The following is a 20,529-nucleotide window of genomic DNA, read 5'->3' as shown; positions in this document are numbered from 1 at the left end:
TCAAATCATAAACATCATCATCATCTTTGACCTGTGATATAGAGTGGAAAGGAGTTATGGAAACTGATACTGATTTACAAAGTATCATGCAGGAACATATTGGATTCACAGCTGAGTAAAGAATGTGTACATGCATATAATGGCATCGCAATTTTGCTAGAAATGTGGAGAACACGGATTATGGATGACATGAGGTGAGTGTTTTTAGATTAAGAATGAACTGTAATATAATTAAAATGAACTTATATAAAATCAAATAGGCTGGAAGTGAATAGCTAGGTTCACATTATTAAGACATCATTCATCAGTATACCTGAATACTGAAGACATGCAGTATAAAACTAAAGCAAAGCTGCCATTATAATTCTGACAGAAAATATTACTGGAGACACCGTGCCAACCATAGATGATCGTTTTATGTAACGTGTTTTTGGTCATTTGTCAGCTGGAGCTGCTATATGTTTTGAATTCAGAGAGCTACTGTTTGTTAATTCTTGTCATCCGCGATCACAATCATCTCCTAAATGCAGAGAGCCAAACCGTTTTCGTGCATTCCAGTGCGGCAGAGATGGCTGCCTGTAAAGGTCTGAGGTTTGGCATTTGACCTCTCTCAGACAGCCAAGAGACCAGTTGATTGGTACCATGTGAGCCAATCAAACCCTGTTAAAAGTACACCATGCATTCTCGATGGTCCAGAAGAAGACTGAGGTAGAAGGCCGCACCGCATTTGGTGGATTCATGGAGGTGTAATGTCTATATTTAGATAAAGTGCTGAACATTGAGGACTTTTTTCAGTGTGGATCAGTGTGTTTTCTTTTACGTCAGATGCATTCTAAGTAGGATTATTCCTTGAGAAAGAACGTACAACAATGAAACACATTTGATATGAGTGCTTAGGTGTGGAATGTAAACACTCTAAATGTCTGATTACTGCAGTGTTTCTCTGCACATCATGAACTAATGCAACAAATATGTGAATAATCCAGCACATTTCAGATGTCTGGCACCCATTACAGGTCATCTAGTGCAGATAAGCAAGCCGCCTGCCTCAAAGCTCTGTTGTTTTTGTTAAAGGATAACAATTGTTCTGTAGGAAAATGCATTCACTTCTTTAATTTTAGCTTTTGTGTCATAAAAGCAGTGTGCTCTTATGAATGTTAGAAGTTCAAACACTTCTGTGGAACAGGAAAGAAAAGTTCTTACAGTCTATTGCTCCACAGAGACCCTGCAGTCCTCCAATTCATCATTACTCCCCCAATATGTAACCGTTGTTGTTTAATTCTTTGTATGAGTAGTGAGCTCATGTGTCCACCACCATCACCTGGTGTTCAGTTTGGTCACAGTAAACTGATTTATTCATGACATACCACAGTTTTTGACAAGTGAGCCACATCCACTCAACTTTCTTCACCAATCGCAGAGCAAACCAGGAAAGAATGTAAAAAAACAAGGATTAAACTTTTATCCGGTTTGATCCAAACATTAAACAGGAAAAGTTTTATGATGACTGATGACTAAATTATAGGACGAAAAAGAAGAAAAACAAATCTGTCAGAAAGTAGCTTGGCACAAGTGGGCATGGCCTATCTGGAAAGCCAATAAGTGTAAAGTTGCTATTACAGCGCCACCATCAGGCTGGTTGCCACCACATGTTAATACCTCCTTCCCTTTAAATGAATCCCATTAAATTTGTTCATCAGTTTACTTTCAACTTTTCAAGTAACTGCAACGAATCTCAGAATTCTGGCGCCTTGAATATGACAAACAGACAAGTGAGATCGTCCATAAAAACATCATTATCTTGTTTCTAATCATTCTGTTATTATAATGGAATGCAATGCAGAAAGGGAGACTGATTTTAACTTTTACTTCCGACCTTGTTTTCCACATTTTTCTGGTTATTTGCTTTGAGAGGAAGTTTAATGAGCTACTTAAGGGCTTGTAATGTGGCTAACAAGTTTATTAAGAGAGTGGCTTGGCTGCAGCTTAACTTCTTTGGTCTAAATACGTTTAATCAGGAGTCCTTTTGTGACTTGAAAAGCATCGAGCTTAACGCGCCAAAAGATTCCGTTACTTTGGAGGAAATGCTGCGTTTAGGTTCCCTTTCTTTGCGCATAATGTTTCACGGAGACGCATTCACGCGTCGCACTGCACGCTGTGTTGTAATCTCACAGTAGTTGAGGCGCGTTCAGGCACGGCACGTCCTGATTTCTTCTTTTTAATCTCCCCATCTCGTTTTTCTGGTCTGCGGTCTCTTTAAATCCGGACCGTGAACGCGTCCCGGAGTAGGAGACCGGAGCAGTCTGGCCGCTGATTGCCGCACTCCTTGCCTGATAAACAGCTGCTTACCATTTTAGGGCAGCGAACTAAAGTTTTCTCGACACTCATGCATCGGGATTTGAGCGAATAACGCAGACCGGGATCGTCCGCACACAGCAAGTCTGCGCATTTCTGGACGCTCAAATCTGGATTGTTGCTTTGCGTAATGTTGAGACGTCCGCTGCTCAACATCTGGATTAACTATTTGGAGTCAGAGTTAGCGGCCCAAAACTAAACTCGGACTTTCTTCTTCTTCTTCTTCTTTATCTCCGCGGAAAGTCTCGCCTTTACTCTGGAATTTAACTCTTTTTTTGGTAACCGGAGTGTTGCGCGTAGATTATGTATTCTTTAAAATGGGTGCGAACAGCGGAAAACTGTACGGAAGCGAGGGTAAGTGAAGTGGTTATAACTTTAAGAAAGATGATTTATATGATCTCTGCCTTTAAAGAAAGTCTAGAGTACAAATCCATGTAAAGTGATGTTAAATACTGCGTCCTTACTCATTTAAACCACAAATAAATCCAAACTTGAAGCATTTTTTCACTTTCTTGAATCTTAACAGTTAGTTTGAGGTTTATACTTCGGTTAAGCCGACTTTCTGCTGCTATTTCTTTATTTTTCTTGAAGCGGATTTTTTATTCTAAAACTTTCTTTGAAACAATCTCTCATGGCACCTTCATATGTTTATATTATATATACATTTTAAGTCATTCACCGTTTCAATATATTCATTTTTTACCTAATACAACTACAAATGTGCAACGTTTTACTCTTTCAACAGGAATGAAGTGCCAGCAGTGACACCTAGTGGTCAGATTTTAAACATTTTTCTGAATTATTTCAAGAGGTAGTTCATATTTTAAATCGATGAAAATCACACTTTTATTTAAATTTTGCCAAGATTTGTTTCTATAACATTGACCTTGATTGACCCTATTGTCCAGTGCCACTTAGAGACAGTGTTTTCATATAGACTGGAGACTTTGTTTGACCCTTTTTTGTTTCTATTCGGCCTTGAAGTTCACAGCACAAGTGAAAGTTTGAGCAAAGTCAATGAAGTCATCATTCAACAACAGATGCAGCCTCACTATAAAAACAAAGAGAATGCCAAAGGGGGTCAAAGGTCAACTCCAGCAGTCCCATCTTATCTTCCGTTGAGTTCATTCCTGAGATTTTTGTAAACAATTCCTTTTCCCTCCCACTACTGGAGCCATTTAGTGAACATTATCAATCATGTCAAATAAGTCTTAAAAATATGAATGAAAAACACAACTTTTGAGCTTTAATGCCTCCTTAGGTGAACTCAGCAAAATCAACATAGTTTTTATAGATTGTGAAAGTGTGTGTGTGTTTGTGTGTGTGTCTTGACTTAACAGGTGCAACTAATGTATGAGGAGGCTCATGTAACTGTTTGTCTGTGCACACCTGCACCAGCATGGACAGAGAGCCAATCAGCCCAAATCACTGACACCTGTCAATGATTTGGGCTGATTAGTGTTTCACAATATGTGTCTCAAAGAAACGACCAATTATATTTAGTTCAGAAAATCATTACCAATCTGTAATAAAATCCAAAACAAGGAAAAGAACAATTTTGTAGCCTTGGTTGAGATGCAGTGGAGCATGCGGAGAGTCAAACCGATGATGTCACAACGCTTCACTCGGAGGCCATCGCGAAGAAACAATCAGTGAACTCCAGCTGTCATTGAGTTCATTCACGGTCAGTCTTCAGGAGGAGGGGAAAATATGACATCATCGGGTGTAGCGATGGCGCACATTTGTCACTGCTCGCCGTGTCTAGACTCTCACTGGCATGGAATGATAACAGAGGCGATAACTTACTGTTGGTGCTTGGCAAGCTCGCACATATTTGTCTCAAACAAACCTGTGCGCTTTTTGTTGATGCGAAAAAAAATGACGATGTCCAGTGTTCTGTCTAAAATCCAATATTCCGTGTAGCTTCGTTTCTGGTTTTAGTCAGATTTTGGAGTTTGGTATCATCGGCGATGTAACCACAACATGGCTGCTGGATGTTTCTCATGAAAAACCGAAACTAGTTCTCTAAAATTCCAGGTTATGGCGTCGGCACAAGAACCCCAACCCCCTGAACCAGCGGGACTGAGTTCAGCTGAAATCTTAGATGTGTTTAGATTATGATTCATGGCCAAGTGCATCATTTACGAATGCGAAATACTTCAAACCATCTGTGTTTAAGTGTCCTTGCACATTTAACGACACACTTGTTAGAAACACGCAGCAGTTCGTCACCCACACGTTATGTAAGCACAAAACAGGAAGCAGGAGCTTTTCTGGAAGTTATTCCATCCTTAACGAACTGAAAAACAGTTTTGTGGCACTGACACAGACCCCACATGTGTCGAAACCCGAAGGCCCCTCGCAGAAGATCCACAAATCTCTCATTATCAGAGCGAATCTGTTGGCCATTTGTTGGGTTTGTGCTGATGTGTAGCAGCTCATACCGGACATCTGCGAGCTCATGAATATCTGAGTCATTCCTCCGGAGCTGTAGCAGATGTGCCGGCCCCGGTGATGTCACCACAACATGTCACTTCACCCTACCCGTATCCATATGAGCCGCGTTGGCTTTACGGCGTGTGCGTGTCGAGTATGTAGTCACCGGTGGCATTTTTCTTGTTTTTTTTAACGAAAATACTTGGCTCAGACTGCGTTCCCCTTCGCAGGCTTTCATATTTCCTGCTTATTTTAGGAGCTGTCTGGTCTGTTTAGACGTCTGCGCTTGATGTGTAAGTGGGTGTGACTGTTTGGGAATACCTCTCGGCCTGTCATGTCGGGTAAAAGGCACATACTTAGTCTCAGGAAAGCCACAAAGCTGCATTTATGATCCGACGGAGGAATGAAACGCCATAAACAAGCACTCCACAGGCCGCCTGCAGCCCCCGTGGCGGGCAGGAGAGAGTCGCCGTCTCCTATGCACAGCTGTAACCGTACACCCCTGCGTGAGCGCACGTAGGGACCCGATCTACTGATGCATGGCTAGTTCATAAAGGAAAAGTTGTAAATTCATGTTAACTTCATATAAACCATTTCATCTTTCATCTGGCTGCCGTTAAGCGGCTGCGCGACCTCAGAAGTATGTGATGATACATGTAATTGGAATCGTACATCACGCTGAGAGAATTTTTTTGTCTCTTGCAAAGATGCGTTTCCTCGCTCGCTCGGTCTCTCTCTCCCCCCCTTGGAAGTGCAGAGACTTTCTTCTTCTTCCAGAATATCAAGAAGGGACACTTACTCAAACAAACCAGCGGAGACTTTGTGCGCGTGCCAAAGCGAACCATTCATCCCAAAATGAGGAACATAAAAGTCATGAGAGCGGAGAGGATTGGGGTTTGTGTTCTCTTACACTTCATACCTCTGTACTATATTAAATACATAATCACTGTGTCACTCCGACGCTTTGAGGAGTAAATCCCGCAACTCGAATAGAGATCAAAGGCGTTCCGAGGTCGAGGACGTGTGAAAAAGCCAAACTCCAAACTCCAAAGTGAGTTATCGAATAGTTTTCATACTGCAACGCACCAGGTTTGACTTCTCTCAACATTTTTCCCCCCGCAGGTAAAGGGAGCTCAAGCATCTCTTCTGACATCAGCTCGAGCACAGATCACACACCAACCAAAGCTCCAAAGAATGTGGCTACCACCGAAGGTAAGGCATCTGGTGCTCATTAACCAAACTCCCCTCCCCTTCCCTCCTCTCCCTCCTCCTCCTCCCCCTCTTCTTCTTCGCCTCCCAGCCCTCTTCCCCCTCATCCACTCTCCGCGCTGCCTATTTTTGGAGAGACCTGCGTGTTCCTGGGATAACCCTAAATTGAAAACAAAACTCTCAGCTCCCCATCGGTGAGCGAAGAGGCCGGAGGCATTTTGTCTTCGCTTTTTTTTTGTCTGAGAAAGCGCTCAGAGGGGCTTCTCATTGCGGAGGAATGCTTATCTAAACTGTGTGGGCAACATCAGGGCTTAAAATGTTGCCAGCGAGGGAGGTATGTACGCCTGAGAGAGAGAGGGAGAGCGAGGGAGCGAGGGAGAGGAGGATTTTATTGGAGACAGGAGGTGTGGGGAGGAAAAGACTCCTCCGTCGACTCAGGCTCTGTTGTTGTTGTTGCTCCTCTTGGCAGTTCAATCCAGCACGGCACACTTAACACACTCAAGGGTGTGTGAGCTACAAACCTAAACCTTATTTAAGGTTCAAGAAGCCTTTTGACGCCTGTTGGATCCATCGACTAACCTTAACCTTAACCTGAACCTTCAATGTCCAAACTGGGCTACTTTGGATTCAGGCAAAGAGAATCTTTACGTGGAATTTAATTTCACACAAACAGTGAGACGGTCTAGTGAAGTCAGCATTGGTGTTGATCAATAAGCCGATCGATCGCCTGCAGATCCGCTCTCAGTATCGGTTTGTAACATGAGACGGTGAAACTCTCCCTTAGTGCCACTAAGAACTAAAATAAAAGTGGCATCTGTCTTTCTCTGGTTGGTGCGGCCCTCTGACCACTTTGCAGACTATTTTGCACACACACACACACACACACACACACACGCACGCATACACCCCCCGGCCATCTCGTGCGTAGTCATCGCCAGCCTTAAATTTGCTGCGAGATGATGAATGGGCTATTCTTGTGGTTTTCCAACGCCGACCACAAGAGAACAGAAACCAGCTCTCAGCCAGTGTTTGTGACTGTGGCTCCGACCCAACATCTCAAGGTGTCGCTGCGAGAGAAGAGGGAGAGAAGAAGAAGGGAGCGGAGGGAGGAATGCGCCGCACGTCGGGTATCATTCCGTCTCGTGTGCGCCGCTGGATGAACGCCGTTGATCAATTTGTATTTATTGAGGTTCGGGGTCCGATTCCTCACGCGAACGCTCCGTTTATCTCGATTTAGACAAGAAAGTTTATTGTTGCCCATGTGGCTTTGTTGGAAACGCTGACTCACCCCCGGGTTCCATTTATCGGAGCGCAAACCGAGGCGTTGTGGGGAAACTGCTAATCGGCCCGACTCGTGTCTTCTCGGAGGACAACCTGTGCAGATGGATATAGTATAGAGCCAAAATGGAGTCCAGCCGCTGCAGAACCATCATTTCCCTCCTGTGTTATGACCGAAATTGTTATATTTTTCTGCCTGCAAGTGGGAGTAATTACATGGTCTGGAACCACCACGGCCGCAGTCAAATCCCCCCTCCTTAACAGACCTGCACACACGCACACACACCGACACACACACACACACACACACACTCCAGTCGATCATACAGTGCGTGCCCACCCAGTCCTGTGGCGAACTAAACTAATCAGGAAGCAGTCTGGTCTGTATCCCCACCACACACTGGGACCATTCATATTAGCAGAGTGGACTTCGCAGCACCGTCGTGCAGGATTCCACCGCACGGAAATAAAGGGGAGCGATTTGGCGTCACAGAAACCGAAGCACATTCACGATCAATCAATACTCGAATAGCAAAGAGGGCCATCGCGTGTTGCTCTGCTTTGCCTGCTCCCACAAAAATTTCGACATTAGGTCGTTGGAATGATTCCTGCGCAGTTTGAAGTGAGCGGGAGCATCATCTGGAGCGCTGCTGCGACGTGTCTCGGTGTGTGTTTTCATTTGTGGCGGTCTGACTCAGTTGAGCTGCTTATTAGTTGCAGACTCTGCAGGCTCGGCCCCTGTACTGTAAATCCTTCCTGCAGGATGAAAACGTAGCGTCTCGCAGGAGGAGGGGAGGGGGTTGAACTATGACCCCGCAGTGTCTGGGCCTCGGGGTGGAGTGTGTGTGTGTATGGGGAGGGGGGGGGGGGGGGGGGGGGGGGGGGGGGGGTTGCTTTGGCACGATGACCCACGGCCGAGGTACCTGAGGAATGTGGGTCAGAAAAAAAACCCTCAGACGTTTGGCGGTTCGGCGCTTGGCAGAGGTCCGGCTCCGTTTCTGTGATCCGGCTCTATCAGCTGGAGGCGCTGCCAAGCTTTTAGGCCGTGATGGAACGCAGACTCGCAGGGACGTCGATCACGTCAGGGGCGAGCTACGCTTTCAGGGCTGCTAGTAATGGCACCAGGAAGGTCGCTGAGAGGCAAGCAAAGGGTGGGAAACAATGAACAAGCCCACTTCCTCTCTGTCTGCCAAGGACCCAACGGTGATAACAGTGGGGGGGGGGGAAGGGATAGGGGGGGCAAGGAGGGGGGGCAGCCTCCACACCAGAAACACTCTGTTAACAGATCACAGTGTAAACACAGGAAGATTTACATGCCAACTTCCAATAATCCAGGGCGGTAAATCACACAGATCCAATTTAAGAGGACAAGTTCTGCCTGTCAAAGGAACAAAATGAGTCACATAATGGGTTTGTTGTTTAGCTGGAGCGACCCCAAAGGGACCCAAGGTGGCGCCGTTTTACTTGAGATGATGAGACGCCTTTCCTCCGAGGTCTTCACGACATCATGCAAGTTGTGCTTTTACAAGAAAATGGAGCTAGCCTACTAAAGATGTGAGTAAGAGCCTTATCATCGGGAAATGTACGGAAACTACGCCCTCTAGTGTTTCTTTGAGGACATAGCTTGACCTTTGAGTGTGGCGGTCAGCTGTGCAGTCTAAACAGCTCAGCAGAGGACCCTCCTGTCTCCAGCATGTTATAATCTCTGCCTTTGCCCAAGAGCAACAAATCCCTCACACTTCATCTATAAACTAACACGCTGCACCGATGAGCCACGTTTACTCGCCTCCGTCGTATCGCATTTCACTGTTGATCTTCGCAGCGCCAAATATGCACCGCCGTGTTTGCGTCCGCCGCCGCCACTGTTCAGAAACATGCGCTGCCGCCGCCGCAAAAATATTTAGGCGCGGCCCGAGCCGTAAATCAAACATTTATCATTCGTCTGGACTCGTCGCTGCTGTAAATCCCGGTGAGCCGGGCGGCGATGTCGACGCCGGACAAACGTGCGGCGAGTGTGACAAATGTTTCAGCTCGGGGCCGCGGCGGAATTCCATGCTGCATTTGTTCTCAACAGCTGCGTGCAGTGGGTGGAGACGTTTGTTTGGATGAGGAATCTATAGGGAAACATTCAGCAGGTGATGGAATGCCGACGCCATATGATCTCTGATGCTATGTTTGGATGCTTTTGAAGGAATAGAGGCGTTCCTAGCTTCCCTTTGTTTCATGCGAAGGCCTCAGGCAGGGCCAATGGAACTGAGATTTGTCATTTGCTCCGATCTGCAACCCGATTCTCTCTGGGATCCGTCGAGGAAAAGCACGCCAAGGCTATTTTTCCCCCCATATTCCCCTCCATCAGCTGTCCCCGTCCCCCCTCCTCCTCCTCCTCCTCCACCTTCCTCGTCCGTCACCCCGTGGAAATCTTGAGCGCCGACGCACAGAACAAGTCGGAGAAAGAAAACAAGTGAAAGCAGAGGGAGAAGAGGGGAGGAGAGGGGAGGAGAGGGTAGGGGGGGTTCAGCGGCCCTGCGTCTCATAACTCTTCTCCCCCCCCTCCTCCCTCGTCACTCCTCCGTCTTTTCGCTCGCCGTCCTTGTTTTGAATGCGTTTGGCGTTTGGCGTTTCCTCGACTGGGTCACATTGTTCAGCTGGATCTGACAGCAGTTGGGACGGACGCCACCTGGCACCCCCGCTCGCTCGCTTGCTCCCTGCAACATTCTGGCCGGCTTGTTGTGTTTTCGCCGTAGCGCACCTGAGTCTCTGCTCAGCTTTGGAGCGACTGCACATAAACTGACATTTTGGACTCATTCCCCTCCTGTGGTTTGACTCATTATATAAGCAGGAAAACGGGTTAAGATGCAATAACACGCGTATTAGAGGAAATGTAGGGGTCGATACTCAGCAGGGGGGGGTTTGGTTTGTACGGAACACAAACCCATCCTGATTCTGTCCTGATGTTTTTCTATTATGTCCATTTCTTCCAAATAGCAACACATTTGATCGACTGCAGGTTCTGAAGGTTTTGGGCCGTTGGGAGTTAAAAAGTACTTCATGAGCTGTAGTTCTGGTTCCTAAAATGGGTTCCTGAGCTTCCTGTCGTCCCTGCTGAGTTGAAGTGAACCGTATTTGACAAAGGTTTATTGCCGCAGACGTTCCCGCACTTCCCCTTGCTCTGCTCCTTTAACCACATGAGCTCATTACATTTGTTCCTAATCCCAATCAAATCAACCTTTTGGGCCACTGTTCACGTTTCCATCCACTCCTGGCTGTGTCTGTGTGTGTGTGTGCGTGTGTGTGTGTCACCCTTCAGACTTGCCCTCCTCACGCACCGCTGCCAAAGGGATAAATCACTCCGAATGCCAACTCGTGCACACTTTTGCCTGCAAGTGCAAGAAGTTTTAACCCCTTCCTCACTCGTCCCCGATTTATCAACCCCCGTTAAAAAAGAATCACCTTCTCGGATTTCAGCGTTGGTGGTTCGCCAAAGTCCAGATCAGATGAGTGCCAGATTACTTTTGGAGTCTGAACTGTCTGCATTGTGTAAAGCGATACACCGCCCATGAGTGGATCACGTTTGCGAGTGTCTGCAGTCCTCCTCAGCTCAGGATTTATAACGTGTCGAGGGCAGAGCGGAGTGATGTTTGCGTCCTTGGAACAGACAGAAGGGCCTCCAGGGCGCACAAAGAGGAAGCGAGCGGCGCTGTGGGAAAGAGACGTTCGAGGTCCTGGCGCACGTATCGCAGGAATCGTACAGAGCTCGGAGGAGTGAGAGAATAGCAGGAGCAGGGGGAACGTGTGGGGGGATGTGTGTGGAGCTGAAAAAGTCCTGCTTCCTGTCCAAGTGTGCACATTGTAAAGGCACCGCCAGGCTCCATTGTCTTTCAGGCCGTCCAGTGACGTCAGGCCCTTCCTGTAGTGAAGGCTTAGCTGATATCTCAGCCGCCACACTGTACTGCAATATCAACTTCCATGTATTCAATAAAAACCCAAGACAGACCCAGATGTTTTTCATCCGGAGAGTTCTCCCTCTCGGTTCGGATGTTTCCCTTTAAGAGGCCGTCGCAGCGCTGATAATTGTGAAATGAATGCCGCATGTATTGTGATTTCTCATTCAGCCTCGCTACCTCTTATTAGCTGGCTCCGTTCTCACAGCCTCTTGCACTGATTTTCGGAACGAGATTCGATTTTCCCGACTCGCGACGGAGCATAGCCAGCATCTCCTCCCCCCCGTCACTCTCCACCCAACCCAGGGATCTGCAGGACCCGGTAAAGGCCGCATGTCACTGGGGGCCCTAATGGAGTGGAGGTAATGAATTGGTCTGTCCTGCCAGATGCAGCAGGAATAATCCGTCCAGCTCCAGACAGGGGACTTAGCGGAGCTCCGCGGCGCTCCGAGATCCTGAATAGAATCCCTGAAGCTTTAGTTTATGACCAGACTGCGTCAAAGTCTGGATTGACCCTGCCGGTGCACTTGTCTGCGTTTCTGCTAAAGTCTGCAAGCTCCTATGCCAATTTCTCTTCCCTCTTTTTTCCTCCTGCCCCTCTTTTTCTCCTCGGAGGGCCCCGATTGATTCGCTCGACGTTCTCCCCGGAAACCTCGACTTCAGCTTTTTAGCGTTTCTCACTTCCGAGAAACCGGTGGAAGTTTTCCCCGCTGCGCCTCTCGTGCGCCTCACAGTCATCTCGTCGCTGCAACGATCGCTCGCTGATTGATTTACATTAAACTTCTGGTATCAAAGGATGAGGCACATGTGTCTCAGAAGTTGGGAGTAATGGGATGTTAATGGGATCCTGCTGGGGGACTGCTGTGGATCAACATAGATTTTGGGTATTAGTGGCAAACGATTTCAGCCAAGTATGCCTTGCTGTGGTTAGACGCACATTCAAAATGCATGAGTTTCTCTTTCATTTCCACCACTGTCCCGTTGTTCTTTGTCCAGGCTAAAGACCAGATGTTTGACTATTTCTCCTCTGATTTCCTCCAACCCCAAAATGAATCTTCCACCATCTGCGCTCGGCGAGGCAAACTCACAAAGAGTTTAGCAGCTGCACTGGTATTTGTTCTGTTAATGATACGTTTGCAAGTGATGCAGAGATATAAAACACAACACCGCAGGTTCACTCGCGCAGATCTCAGCAAACGCCGTGCGTGCGTGCGTTTGTGTGTGTGTGTGTGTGTACATCAAGTGTCGCTCATTCCCTCACGCCAGCAGTCTGAAGCTGCGGGTTTCGTTACCAACTGTGAACTTAATAACTGAACATTGGTCGTTTTGTTTTTGACGTTTTGGAGGATAAACACTAAAATAGTTGCGTTACAGAAGCAGAAGCTGGAGTGTTCTCGAAGAAAGCACAATAGCTGGAGAGATGTACACAGTCCTGCTGTGATCCGGGAGGGTTTAACCCCAAAATTGTAGACTGTTCAGAGCAGAATGTGCTTCCAGATGTCGGGATTTCAACCATCAACCACCTCAGGCGTGACAACTTTGTGTCCGTGATGGATCCCTGCGTCAGTAATGTACTTCATGTGGGTTTGTGTTATACTTGGCAGATTTTTGTCTGCATAACTTTCATGTCTTAATCCCACTGCTCTTTATTTAGCCGGGACAGTGGCATGCAGAGGAATAATAAACTCTTTCTGCCCAGGTTTTAATAAACGGCGAACATTCTGAACCCAGCGTTGAGTCAAGCTGAAATATTCGGGGGGAAAATCCGGTTTTTGTCATTTCTGGCAAATATCGCGAGTGTGGTTTCTGTATTGATATGAGGCCTCAGAATGTTTCGCACATGTTGGCTTCTGATTCGTCGCTCACAGCAGCAGGTTCACAAGTGAATTGCTTAAGACGACGTCGTTAATAACGTCGGCTCTAACTCTAAACTGCAAACTTCTCTGTTGTAATAAGTGAGCAGACTTATAAAGGTTGACATTTGCAACAAGAACGTAGCACTCCGAGTGGAAGCAGACAAGTTTGGTTACTGTCTCTTTGAGCCCCACCCCTTCTCAAATGCCAGCTGTGTTGTGATTGGCCAGTTTGTGGACAGCAGAACCCAGACGCTGGCCAAACACCGGCTCCCTGGACCTGCACATCAGGGACCACTCTCGGGGTTCAAATGTGTTACAAGTCCACATCAACGTAATGGAGGCAAAGGACCAAACACCCCTGGCTTTGTCTGACTGGATGTTCACTTTGTCACACTTTTAAAAAATGAGGGGAAAATAACAAATTACATCAAAAACGAACTCCCACTGAACTAGAAAACCTCCAATCACATTGCCAGTATGGTTTCAATCACATGACATCAGTGTGTGTGTGTGTGCGTGTGTGTGTGTGTTTGTCCATCAAGCGCACCAGGTGTCGCCAATCCTCATCACCAATCTGGTCTGCTTCCACGGAGCGTCTCCCACCAGCTGTGTGAACGCGTGGAGGCCTCGCAAAGGTCGACGCCATCTAATTAGCAACCGGCGTGTTTCTTGCGGCTCTGGAACACTCTCGCGATCAGTGACACGTGTAATTACGGCTATTTGGAAGCGGCTCCTCGGCCGGTGACGGAGGAGCCTGCATCTCCTGCGTGCAAAACTCTGTTGCTTTCGCCTGGACTGAGATAATAAAGCTTGAACCTCATTCATCCATCAAAACTAATGACTCAAGTAATTTGTCTGTGTCACGCCTGCACACGGCCCCGCTGGAAAATGTGATCCTGTCCCCGCCGATGTCACTATCTGTCGATTCTTTTGTTCTATTATAGACATAGGAGGCTGAATTTTAGGGTTTTCACCGTAAATATTATCTTATTAATGAACCATAAAGTTGTTTTGGGATTATCTTGGCTGGAAATTGCATAACTCAAGTAAATCACGATGGAGGACTCATAAGGATAGTCGAGAGCTCAGGGGACCGACTGTTTATCAAGTCTAAGCAACCATGTAACAATTACCCTGCCAAAGTAAACTGAGTTGGAACGACGAGTGTCTTTTTTTCTTGTCTTCGTCTATTTATCTAATTGTTCCAACTGTTCTACGTCTCCCTGACGACAGCGGGAGCGAATAGTTTGGAAATGACGTGTGACAACTGACAAATTGCCATATTTGAAACCAAACGTACATTTCTTCAATTGCAGTAACGCCCGTTCGCCAGCAGGGGAAGCGCTGAATCGAAAAACTTAAAAATACATTTCATATTGTTGTTGTTGTTGTTTTCAGACATACTTGAATTGTTTTAAAAGCCCTTAAAGTCCCTGTGGTTGATTAGTGAACTGTTCCAGACGCGGCACACGCCCCTTTTGAATGAACAATGGCACATCAACGTTGAAGCCACGTCGGGGAAAATCCTCCCCAAAAAAAACGAGGTTTGCACTCAGGAATCTTGCAATATTTATACCGTAACCAAAATAAACACAAAAGCTCCACACCACAAGCGTGAGAAATGTAAAATAGATGAGGTGTTTGGGACGGCTTACGATCTTAAAAGCATCATCATCAGTAGAAGCCATTTGAGGGGGAACACAAGCCAAGGAGAGCCAGATGATTCTTCTAGCTAGCGCGCACACTCTCATATGTGTGTTTGCGTTGAGGTTGAACGCTTAACGGGACACAATGTGACACAGATTTTTAAAGCTGAAGCAGTTGTATGTAAGACGGACCACCCGACAGTTTGTGAGGTCGAGCAAAAACCAAACCAAATCAGACGTACATGCTCGAGTGTTTGATGCAGTTTGGGCAGCAGCCGCCTTTAGTTTAGCTTCGATTTGCGTTTGTGTGTGTGTGTGTGAGGAGTTTAAGGTACACAGGAGGGAGTTTTTAAGCTTCGCCGTGAATCTGAGGACATGTTCCCTAAGGGGACGAGTCTGGGGATGTCATCAGAGTCAAACCGGCCCCCGGGTCTGGAATACACATCTCCAGGACCCCCGAACTGAACGAGTGTCACCGTCCCAGCTCCCACAAATCCACATGACAGGCAGGATGCTGGCCATTTGTCATGCAGATGCTGAAACGCTGCACAGGAGCAGCTAAAGTTCCAGTCAATCCAGTCCCAAACTCCGAGTCCTAACCATGTTTTTCTTCATTAAAGCTACCTGCTAGCGTTCTCACTGACTTTGCTTTGTAGCATTCTGCAGCTTATTTGCGGTCTCTGTTACTCTAATGACTGCTTGAACCATCGCAGCTATTTTTAAAATCCAATATACACATGGATTTCACTCTGACTTTCATCCAAAAATACATATTAGGGGAAGAAAAATCACAGAAATAATGAGGCCTGTGTGTAAAAGAGGATGCCACACAGCCTGTTTGCAGACTTTGACTTTTGTTTTATCAGGTTACACAAAAATCAGTGTGTCATTATCTTCTAATTAGCACGTTTGTCCACAGCGGCCTGCGAACGTTACAGAAGTATTATTAAAGCATGATGTAGTTGTTTGATTTTGATTGCTGCCGAGTCCGGGCAGGTCACAGATACAGAATAGCTGATGAAGCGATCGGATATCAATAATCTAATAATCACCCGCCTAAAGACAACTGAGGAGACAAAATCAACGACAACATTATTTTTGGTCTCTCAAAACATGTGATTCTTGTTATGGAAGATGATAATACCTAATTTCCAGCCAATAAAGCCTGTGGGCTCCCAGCTGCAGGTGACATCATCCTTGTGACAACTTGAAAGGGCTTTTAGCGAGGACGATCTCAAGACGAGTCGGAGGGAGCGACGAGGAGTTGCTCGATAGCATCAGAGGAGAGCACTCAGTGTCCCAGTGTGACGGGTCGACGCCGAGAATCTGATTCAACGCCCAGCGGCGTAGAGGCGTAGGCGGAGGCCCGACGCCCCCCTCCCTCCCTCCGTCTCACGCCAGCGTGATGGGATCCAGTTGTTGCCTCTCAAGGCTGCGGCGTCTTCAGCACATCTGTCATGAGGGCCTCAGTGTTTACGCCGTGTTAACCAAACGCCGTCAGCCTCAGCGCCAAGATCCTCATCCTCCCCGCTTTGATGCCCGTTGTTGAGGAGGGCCGGCGATGAAGAGGCCCCGCGGCCGCCGCCGCCTGAGTGCCTGGAAGATAAATGTGGCACATTTTTTCCCCCCAAACATCCCAAAACATGATAACGAGATCCATGGAAACTCGCACTTATCCACTGATGATAAAAGCTGCAGAGACTTGGATGGGTTGTGTGTTTCGGAGTGTTTTGCTGATTCTCATGGATATTTCAAAACTTCTCCTTCTTCTGTTTCTGTCTCCGTGCGTTCAGGTTTAGACAGCAGCACGCGGACGCTGAGCACCCCGAGCCCCGGTCTCATCCTACCGTCCAAATCCTCCTCGCTGTCCTCGCCCGCCCTCTCCAGCAACGGCCACGAGACCAACTCCTCGTCCTCCTCCTCCGCCCGCGCCGAGACCGTCGCCGTGATCCACCCTCAGCCCGGCGCCCACACTCGCTCCCGCCAGTCCAAAGGCGGCCACCACCACGCCCTGGTCGACCTCCTCCCCGACCACGCCCTCCTGCAGATCTTCTCCCACCTCCCCACCAATCAGCTGTGCCGCTGCGCCCGGGTATGCCGCCGCTGGTACAACCTGGCGTGGGACCCCAGGCTGTGGGCCACCGTGCGGCTCACGGGCGAGCTGCTGCACGCCGACCGCGCCATCAGGGTCCTGACCCACCGGCTGTGCCAAGACACCCCTAACGTGTGCCTGACCCTGGAGACGGTGGTGGTCAACGGCTGCAAGAGGCTGACGGACCGCGGGCTGCACGTGGTGGCGCACTGCTGCCCCGAGCTGCGCCACCTGGAGGTCGCCGGCTGTTACAACATCTCTAACGACGCCGTGTTTGAGGTGGTGTCCCGCTGTCCCAACCTGGAACACCTGAACCTCTCCGGTAAGAAACTCAAATCTGTTTCTGGCTATTCTCTTCCATCCTGTCTCTTCTCCTTCCTCCCGTCCTCCATTTTCCTCCCCATACCGCCATAGTTTCATTCTTCTCAATCCTCCAGCGATTCCTTATTTTTCCATCCTTGCCTTCCTTTCCTACTTCAGCCGATGGGAGTAATTTGATACTGGATGATGACTTGACTCTCCAGTTCATTACTGCTAGAAACCTGTTTTAACGAGGAACATTTGCAGTGCAGAACTTATAAAGCAACATTTCTCCCGTTGCTGCGTGGATCAAACATTCCAAACCACAGTCCGGCGTCATTCAAATTTTGACCAAAGAATTTCCATGATTTTCCATGGATTCTTGTGGCATTTTAAAAAACGTTTCTACCTGTTGGGGAGAAAAGGAAATGTGCTAACTGAGTCCATGTTTGAATAATGCAGACAGAACATCAAACCTTTACTGAAAGCACTTTTCCCTCTGTGCTCTTTACTTTCCAGGCCTGGAAAAGTTGAGGCAAAACACTTTCTTAAATTGAAACTCTGCATCTTATATTGATTACTGACTAACTGTTGGCGTGGCTGCTCCATCACACACACACACACGTGTTGCAGGGGACTTCATCTCCTCCACCGTTCCCTCCTGAAGCTGGTAAAAGCATTAAGAGGAGCAGGAGAAGCTCTGCCAGCCTTAAGCTCCCATGTGGGAGACCAGAGACTCTCTTTAGCCACGAGCAGGACTTACCTCAGCGTGAGTAAGAGGGTCCCGTCTGCTGCTTTCATTAAGGGAGCGACACGAATAATGCCGACTTGGACGGGGGCTTCAGCGGCGGAGCAGAGGCCTGCAACCATTAGCACCAGGAAGTCGGCCCTTGGCTGTAAAAATAACCTTGAAAACTTGCAGGTTTTTATTTGAAAGGCTCCTCAAAATAATGAAATAAAGCAAAAACGTCTGTTACGGGTTTGACCACCAGACTTTACTTCTTTCCTGAAATCTGTTTTGTTGGTTTCCTTTTCGTTGTTTGACATTTTTCATGCCTCTGGTTCACTTCTTTGCAGGCATTTGGCCAAAAGCAGCAGGTTGTACTCTGGCGCCCCTCAGTGGCTTGTTGTCACATTGCACAGCCATAATGATCAACGCAAAATGTGCTATGTGTATATACTGTATTATTGTTGCCGTCATATGTGCAATTATTGTATACAAGTAGTGCACATATGTTGATTGAAAAGTTCTGGGCTTCTTGCACATTAACTCCATTTGTGCCCATGTCTTATATAGGAATAAATATTCCAGTTTGCTTGTGATCATCATTATCAATAACTGCCGCTTCCTGTCCCTGCAGGCTGCTCCAAGGTGACGTGCATCAGCCTGACCCAGGAGGCCTCGCTCCAGCTGTCCCCGCTGCACGGCCAGCAGATCTCCATCCACTATCTGGACATGACTGACTGCTTTTCCCTCGAGGATGAGGGCTTGCGCACTATCGCCTCCCACTGCCCGCGGCTGACGCACCTCTACCTGCGCCGCTGCACCAGACTGACAGACGAGGCCTTGCGTCACTTGGCCCTTCACTGCCCCTCTATAAGGGAGCTCAGCCTCAGCGACTGCCGCCTGGTGGGGGACTTTGGTTTGCGTGAGGTCGCCCGCCTGGAGGGCTGCCTGCGCTACCTGAGCGTGGCCCACTGTACCCGCATTACCGATGTGGGCATCCGCTACGTGGCTCGCTACTGTCCCCGACTGCGCTATTTGAACGCCAGGGGTTGCGAGGGGCTGACAGACCACGGCCTGAGCCACTTGGCCAGGAGCTGCCCCAAACTCAAGTCTCTGGACGTGGGTAAGTGCCCCCTGGTGTCGGACAGCGGGCTGGAGCAGCTGGCCATGTACTGCCAGGGCCTGAGGAGGGTGAGCCTCAGGGCCTGCGAGAGCGTGACGGGCAGGGGACTGCGAGCTCTGGCGGCCAACTGCTGCGAGCTGCAGCTTCTCAACGTGCAGGACTGCGAGGTGTCACCGGAGGCCCTGCGGTTTGTCAGGCGCCACTGCAGGCGCTGTGTCATTGAGCACACAAACCCAGCGTTCTACTGAAACGCGGGGTCTCTCTGACAAGTGGATTTTTGAATACCCCTGCTCGGATCCTGGCAGAAGTGTAGTGGCTGATGTGTAAAAACTGGCGTGCAATATTGGCCAAGAAAGATTCCTTTTTTTTAATCCACATGGTCGATGATAATGTTGTCCTTTGAAAATACTTCCACAGAATGTATTTAACGTATTTATCTGTGCATAGGTGGAGAAACACAGTGTCTCTTGTATGTTACATTGTGTTCCACACGCTACAACACTGAGCACCGGGTACAGATTGTGTTATCATTTACATATTACAGCTCTGAAGCAACATTACGACATCTACAGTATTTATAAACAGCAGTAATCCAAACGACTAAACCACTGAGAATGTAGATATCCCAGTGACTTAAACTACGTCTTCATCGTCCCTCCTCCTGCAGTTTTCCTCCTTTTCATTACGTGCATATGCACTTTAAGCAATCGTACTGACAATCACTCCCACTGAGCTCAAAGTGTCACGTTTCAGATGTTTTTTTTTGCCAACTGAAGTACTTATCAAATGTGCCAAAATACCAAAAAAGTGCTATGGCATCATTGTTTAAGATGATCATAGGAGAACATTGCTGCTATAACTGCACCAATAAAACTCTTCAAAATCCATCCAGCTGTCTCTTTTTACAGTTTTTTTAAGGTTGTACGTGTTTATGCGTCTAATCCTGGTGCTGTGAGCATCTGCATCATACCATATATGGATTTGGGAAATGTTGCTTCCCCCTTAAAGGGCCGTAAGCGTTGATGTGTCCAGAGAGAGTCGCAACTGCAAACATTTATCGCTTGTGTGTAGAAACGTAACTCCCGTGTGTGTATTTGAGATTTTAAAAGTCTGAAAAGCGGAGGAATTTGTCAACAATGGAAGAAGTTGTGCTGAGTGTGCATGATGGTTTCCCTCCTGCTGGGCTCTCTGGCTCCAACAGTCAAGTACACGACACAAAACATAACACAAGACAAGAGTGAAGCTAAGATACATCCCCGGAGCTGATCTGAATTGCTGATGAATTCATTGATATCGTGTTGTTGTAGGCGACCGCGCAGCTGTGAAAACCTTCTGCTTCTTATCTTCAGAGAGTCTTGGCCCCGGCAGCCGCTCTGAAGTCAGGCGAGGTCGTTACAGGACAGCGTTAGCTTGGTGGAAGAGTACCTAGGCTTCCTGTTTGCCTGGTCACCTTTGGGGCCCCTTCACTGCTCCCTGACTGCTTGAGGCCTAGGAGAGAGAGGGAGGTTTGTTCCACAGAGATGTTGCCTTGAGTGGAGTTGACTGTGGATGGGAGGAACATTAGCA

General features: G+C 47.7%; 1 protein-coding gene across 1 annotated transcript; it reads left to right on the top strand.

The window, feature by feature from the left end:
• The first annotated feature begins 2,274 nt into the window (after nt 1–2,274).
• On the top strand, nt 2,275–19,843 carry LOC143006686 (F-box/LRR-repeat protein 7-like). Its single transcript, XM_076157927.1, has 4 exons — nt 2,275–2,709; nt 5,914–6,003; nt 16,515–17,135; nt 18,475–19,843. Exons 1-4 carry the CDS (start codon nt 2,673–2,675, stop codon nt 19,209–19,211), a joined length of 1,485 nt encoding a protein of 494 aa, XP_076014042.1. The 5' UTR covers nt 2,275–2,672; the 3' UTR covers nt 19,212–19,843.
• The last annotated feature ends 686 nt before the right edge of the window (nt 19,844–20,529 follow it).

The sequence above is a fragment of the Genypterus blacodes genome, unplaced genomic scaffold (assembly GCF_046128005.1).
Source record: "Genypterus blacodes isolate CSIRO-AG114 ecotype Tasmania unplaced genomic scaffold, CSIRO-AGI_Gbla_v1 ptg000076l_1, whole genome shotgun sequence".
Taxonomy (NCBI): domain Eukaryota; kingdom Metazoa; phylum Chordata; class Actinopteri; order Ophidiiformes; family Ophidiidae; genus Genypterus; species Genypterus blacodes.
Note: the sequence above shows the minus strand (reverse complement) of the source record. Positions and strands in the feature narration are given on the sequence as shown.

What these genes read in the sequence shown, in the direction of transcription:
- LOC143006686 (XM_076157927.1), top strand. Translation starts at nt 2,673, where the DNA reads ATGGGTGCGAACAGCGGAAAACTGTACGGAAGCGAGG. An exon ending in AAAACTGTACGGAAGCGAGG is followed by an intron (nt 2,710 to 5,913) that starts GTAAGTGAAGTG and finishes TTCCCCCCGCAG; the next exon opens with GTAAAGGGAGCTCAAGCATC. An exon ending in GAATGTGGCTACCACCGAAG is followed by an intron (nt 6,004 to 16,514) that starts GTAAGGCATCTG and finishes CCGTGCGTTCAG; the next exon opens with GTTTAGACAGCAGCACGCGG.